At 50.6% G+C, this 5931-nt stretch overlaps 1 protein-coding gene across 1 annotated transcript in view; it reads left to right on the top strand.

Moving 5' to 3' along the window:
- Nucleotides 1–5627: 5627 nt before the first annotated feature.
- LOC101641935 (cytochrome c oxidase subunit 5B, mitochondrial) overlaps nt 5628–5931 on the top strand; it is a 1995-nt gene continuing 1691 nt past the window's right edge. Inside the window, exon 1 of the mRNA XM_045283943.1 lies at nt 5628–5885. Coding sequence (XP_045139878.1) covers nt 5661–5885 — 225 coding nt within the window. The 5' untranslated portion in view covers nt 5628–5660. The remainder of the gene's footprint in view (nt 5886–5931) is intronic.

Raw genomic sequence — 5931 nt, 5'->3', positions numbered from 1 at the left:
CGGCGGAGCCAGAGCGGCCGCGTCCTGGAGGGAGCGTCTGGGCGCGCGGTCATGGTCAATCAAGCACGTTGACTTGCCAGCGGACTGCGCTGGATGCTTTAATCCAAACCCAGACTCACCGTTGTGGAATCCGCCAAATTCACAGTGACCTTATACGGCAGAGAAGGTGCCCTGGTGACGGTGTAGGTTAAACACTGGGCTGCGAACAGCAAGGTTGATGGTTCAAATCTTGGTCGGAGAAAGATGAGTCTGCCTGCTCCCAGGACGATTTGCAGTCTCGGTAAATGGATTCATGGTTCCTTGGGCTGTGGGAGAGGAGGGTAGGTGGAAATGGGGAGCTAATAACGATGAGTGGGACAATGGAGACGATGTTCTAAATCTGATTGTGGTGATGATTGGACGACTCTTTTGGATGTGACTGAATCCTATATCGTTGAATGGTATGATATAGAATGGTATGATATAGGAATTATATGTGAGAAAGGAGTGGTTGTGGTTAAGGGAAGGTGGGTGGTTCCAACCTACCCCCCACCCCACCCGGTTGTTTCATGGTGGGGAGAACACCTAGTGATCTGCTCCCCCTGTGAAGCACGTTGCCCTGGGGGGTGACTATGAGCCGGTGTTAACTCAAGGACGCACAACCACAGTGGGGAGAACTGACTAAGTAGGCATCATGGACAACGATGCCCTGCTTCTCCAGGTAGGGTGGTGGGACGAAGCTTAGCTGGCACAGCCAGAATGTGCACCTACCCTGGGTGCAGGCCGTGATGGGTGACAAAGCAGCCGTGCTTGTGTGCTGGCAGCTTGCCTACCTGGCAACTAAGGCTGCAGGGTCTTGACGTGAAGAACTCTGCCAGGAGTGGGGGCTGTTCATTCACTCCACTTCCAGTTGTCACAAGGCGTATTCGAGAGGTGGGAAGGGTCCCCTCTGAATCTGATCTTGTCCTTTGGAGCTCTTGCCATTTTAAATGGCTTAAACATATATAGGTAGGTCTATTTTAATGCATACCATTTAGAAGTTTAATATAAAGAGGCAGAGGCAGAACTAACCCTAAGCAACATTGAGAACAATAACCTACACGAGAGTAATCTTTTTTTCCCCCTCCAGTGTACAAATTGCTTCCCCAAAGGACTCAAGAGAATCCACAAGCAACTGGTCAACTTGCAGAGTCCCTCGGGACACTAATGCAGATTCCGTCTATCGGGATGGAGCCAAGACTAGAGGTTGAGGTCACCAGGGCAGAGGTTTAAGTCAGCCCTTCTCATAAATTGATGATCTGTTGCTTAAAAAAACAAAACAAAAACCCCAAAACGCCAGTGACAGTGGTTGAACTATCTGCCCGAGATAGTCTCGGGCAGAGAACCAAGTGTGGCCCCTCTGTCCTTTGGCCACTCTCTGGGCTCCAGAGGACACATCAAGAACTCCTTGGCTCTCATGTTGCCAGCTGGCTTCACAGGCAGGGACTGGGAGGGGGTGGAGGGAGCTATCGGCACCCACCCTCCACGTCATCCCCTCTGCCAAGGTCTTGCGTGCTGCCCCCAGAGGGGTTAGGGTGTCTCATCACGGCTGGCCCTGGTCCTCACCATCCCTTTTGGCTCTGTCCACCCTGCCCTTGTAAACTGTCCTCTTCCTTATGGTTCAGTGGCCCCTGATGGCTAGGAACAAAGCCCATAGCGGCCGGTAAGCAAGAGGAAGGGGAGAGGTGGAAGGAGGGACTCCGAGGGATGGCTCCAACTCCCCTTTCACTGCTCTTGAGTTGATTCTGGCAACGTGTCACCACCCTATGGGTTCCCAGACCGTAATTGTTAAAGGGGGTGGTGGTAGAAGGGGAATACTGGATTTCCCAGGTGGAGCTCATGTTCCTCTTTGCAAGAATAAACGGGGTTCCAGGAGACTGAGGGTGTGATATCAGGGGTGAGAGAAGGGAAGGATGGTAATCATGCGGTCTCCTATGTGACCTACTGGTTGATCAGACTCTTATTTCTTTAAAACAAAAACCCAACTCCGAATTAGAAGCATCCTCTGCCTCTCCAAGCTTTAGCTCCAGCCAGGCCCCGTGCTGACTGCGGTTAAAGGTGACCCATTTTGGATTTCTTGCATCTGCATAAAAGCGTTCCGTTGTGAGGCGGCCCGACAGAGGGTCCCAGTTTGCAGCTGCCTACAGGAGATTCAAACATTTTGTCACCTCTCCCTCAGGCCTCCATAGGGGTCTTTTGGAGTCTGGTTCCTTGCTGATTCAGGATCCAGGCAGGCATTTGGTTCAGCAGCTTTCTTCCCTTGCTGCCAGCAGTAATTAAGAACTGGCGAAATACTTCCGAAGTGGTCAGGGCTTTTGTGGTCCAGTCAGAGCTCAGAGCTGCTCCTCTGGGAAACCAAAATGCAGATGAAGGTCCATTTTTGACACCATTATTGCAGGTTTACGTGGACTCTGTCCTACTTTAAAAAAATCACTTCTACTTTGTTGTGATGATAAATTCCAGCAGAAATTTCATTTACTCTTGACTAGGGACCAACTTTGGTCCACGGAGGGACTCGACAGATGATTCCTACTTCAGTGAGCTGGGCGGACACAGTGGCCACAACCACGGGCTCACGCACAGCCTGGTGTGAGCACGGCAAAGTTGTTTTGTTGTAGGCTGGTCACTAGAACTGTGGTTCCCCGAGGTCTTGCGACCACCTCAACAGCAACGAACAACAACAAAAATGAGTCAAAGGGTCCCTGCAAATCAACAATATCCCAATAATACAGAGCAGTGGTTCTCCACCTTCCTAATGCCGTGACCCTCTAAATTAGTTCCTCATGTTGTGGTGACCCCCAACCATAAAATTATTTTCGTTGCTACTTCATCACTGTAATTTTGCTACTGTGATGAATTGGGTGACCCCTGTGAAAGGGTTGTTCGACCCTCAAAGGGGTTGCAACCGATAGGTTGAGAACCGCTGACATTGAGAATGATAGGCAGTTTTTTAAAGACCAATTTTATTTCGAATGAGCAGTACTCACTGCCATTGCGTCAGTCCTGATGCAGCAGTCCTATGGGACAGAGAACTACCCTTCTAAGTTTCCGAGACTAAAAATCTTTACAGCAGTAGACCACCTCATCTTTGTGAAGCAGCTGATGAGTTTGAACCGTTGACCTTGTGGGGAGCAGCTCAATGCATAATGCACCACGCCACCAGAGCACCTTTTGAATAAGTCCTATACTTGACATTAACAAATTAAACCCAGAGCCGGGGAATGAATTCTGACGCATCGTGACCCTAGACAGGGTTTCTGAGGACGTGAATCTTTATGGGAACAGAATGCCTCATCGTTCTCAGTTTGCACCACTGACTTCATGGTTAGCAGCCAAATGCTTAGCCCACAGCGTCACGTGGGCTCCTTAATACATTGACATAATTGACCAGAAAAGAGGACGAAAGCGTGCAGTGGAAGTTCTGACACCGCCCTTGGGTCTAGTTCCCCCCACCAGTTGTTGGATTGACATCAGTTCACTGTACCCATCCGTGGGTGTCAGGATCAACTGTCCTCTAGGACTTTCCAATGGATCAATCACCAGGCCTTTCTCCTGCGATGCCTCTGGGTGGATTTGAACCTCCAACCTTTCAGAAGCAGCTGAGCACATCCCTTTGCACCACCCAGGGACTCTCACAGGCACCCACTGAAGTTAGTTTCCTGTGTATTCTTCCAGAGTTCCTTTAGGCAAACCCACACAACTATGAATATGTGACAGAGATAACTTTTCAGCTCATCTTCCCCATGGGTTGGGCACTGACCTGAGTGATTTTCAAATTTAACTCATTTAATGCTCACAACAGCCCTGAGAAGGAGCGGTGACACCACTAAACATGTGAAAAGATGCTCAGCTGCCAGAGGTCCAGGAACTGAAAATGGAAATACTACAGCACTCACAGTGCCTCATTCCTCACCCAGCAGGTAGTTTGCAAAAGTATCCTTCAGCACATGGAAGTTGGTGCTGGCTCGCACGCGACCTGCTGGTGGAAATGTGGATTGCTCCAAACTTTGAGAAACCTGATCTGGCAGAATTAAAATGTTAAACGTAGGCACCCTTTGATTCTATGTAGAAAGGGAAAGCTCCAGAAAAGAATGTTTTATGTGCATGGGCACGCATGGAAGCATCATTTCGGTGGCAAAACAACAAACTGAAAGAGATCTGAATATTCACTTAGGGGGAAATGATTGGATAAATTGAATAAATGTCACAGCCGTTGTAGAGCACATTATGCAGCAATTGTCATGTGCCGTCAATTACATGTTGGAACTACATGGACTCTTTGTATTGGCCATATGTGAGACCTTTGTGTATCTGTAAGGTAGCGCTACACAAGCAGTTTCAAAAAATTTGGAGAAATTCCTTTTTTTTTTTGCTTTAACAAGCACAGATTTCTTCTCTCACAGTGTAGGAGGCTAGAAGTTGGAAATAGGCGCACGAGGCCTAGAGAAAGGATTTCTCTCTGTTTGCTCTGGAAAATGGCTCATCTCTCCCTTTCAGCGTCTGTGGGTCCAGCACCCCTTAGGAATCTGAGCATCACTCTTGCCCTGGCTCTAGGTTTGCAGCCTCAGGGAGCCCAAGTACAAAGGATGTGATTTACTCTGTTCTTCCCTTTTTAAAATAGTATTTTTGGCATATACTTCACGTTATACAATTTAATCATTCAAACCCTTTAAATTCATACCCAGAGGTGCAATCATCACCATCATCAATTTCAGAACCTTTTCTTCTCATACTTATTGTTGTTAGCTCCACATTTGCCCCCATCCTTCCATGCCATGCGCCTAGATCATTATTAATCTCTATAGATCTGCCTATCCTGAATTTCCTATACAGAAAATCAACTAAACACAAACAGGACACAAACAAAAACCTCAATCGCACAGAAAAAAACACCAAAAACCCAGAATCAGCATCAGTTAACAAAGCTTCAACCATTCACACGGTGGTCGGTCTTTTAAGTCATCTCGGGTCCAGCCAGGGCCGCTCGGCAGCGCCCACATTTCTTCAGCACAACTCTCAGGGCAAGAGGAGCCCTGGGGTGGATAGCGTTGGGCACAGGTTCGGATCCACCAGCTGCTCGGGGGAAGCCAGACTTGGCTTTCTACTCTCCTCCGAAACCCACAGGGGCAGCTCGGCTGTGTCCTCTGGGCACACTAGGAGTTGGCATGGACTCCACACAGTGAGCTTTTGGGGGCTTTCTAACAGGGCAATATGCACACACACACCAAAGAGGCCGAACCCTTCTACACCGAAGGAATTCAGCGACTTGCCACCAATCCTAGCGTTAGTAATGGCCCCAAAGCCCCGAATTGAGATGGTGGGGTGGCCTGGACCGGCACAGGAAAGAAGCGTCGCCGCGGTCACCCTCACGCCGCCCCACCTGCGCGGCCGGAGCGGGAGGGGCGCACGCGCAGTTCCGCTCGCTGACAGCGGTCCGCTGCGGTCACGTGAGCAGGGAGGCGAGGCCGCGCACGCGCAGTTCCGCTCTCCGGCAGCGGTCCGCTGCGGTCACGTGAGCGGGGCGGGCTCGAGGGAGCGGAGGAAGCGGAAAGCTGACAGCACCCGGCAACAGGCCCTCCCCCGGAAGTCCTGTCTGTGGGCCGAGCCTCTGCCCGGAAGTGCTTCTGCTGGTTGCGGGCGTCATGGCCTCAAGGTTACTTCGCGGAGCTGGAGCGTTGGCCGCCCAGGCCCTGAGGGCCCGCGGCCCCAATGGGGTGGCCGCCGTGCGCAGTATGGCGACTGGAGGCGGCATCCCTACGGACGAAGAGCAGGCGACGGGGCTCGAGAGGGAGATCATGTTGGCCGCACGCAAAGGGCTGGATCCATACAATATGCTTGCTCCAAAGGCAGCCTCAGGCACTAAAGAGGACCCTAATTTAGTCCCCTCCATCACCAACAAGCGAATCGTGGGCT

The sequence above is a fragment of the Echinops telfairi genome, unplaced genomic scaffold (assembly GCF_000313985.2).
Source record: "Echinops telfairi isolate 266 unplaced genomic scaffold, ASM31398v2 ScPeMD7_7467;HRSCAF=8505_1, whole genome shotgun sequence".
NCBI lineage: Eukaryota > Metazoa > Chordata > Mammalia > Afrosoricida > Tenrecidae > Echinops > Echinops telfairi.
The sequence above is the reverse complement of the archived record's forward strand: the minus strand, read 5'-3'. Positions and strand labels throughout refer to the sequence as shown.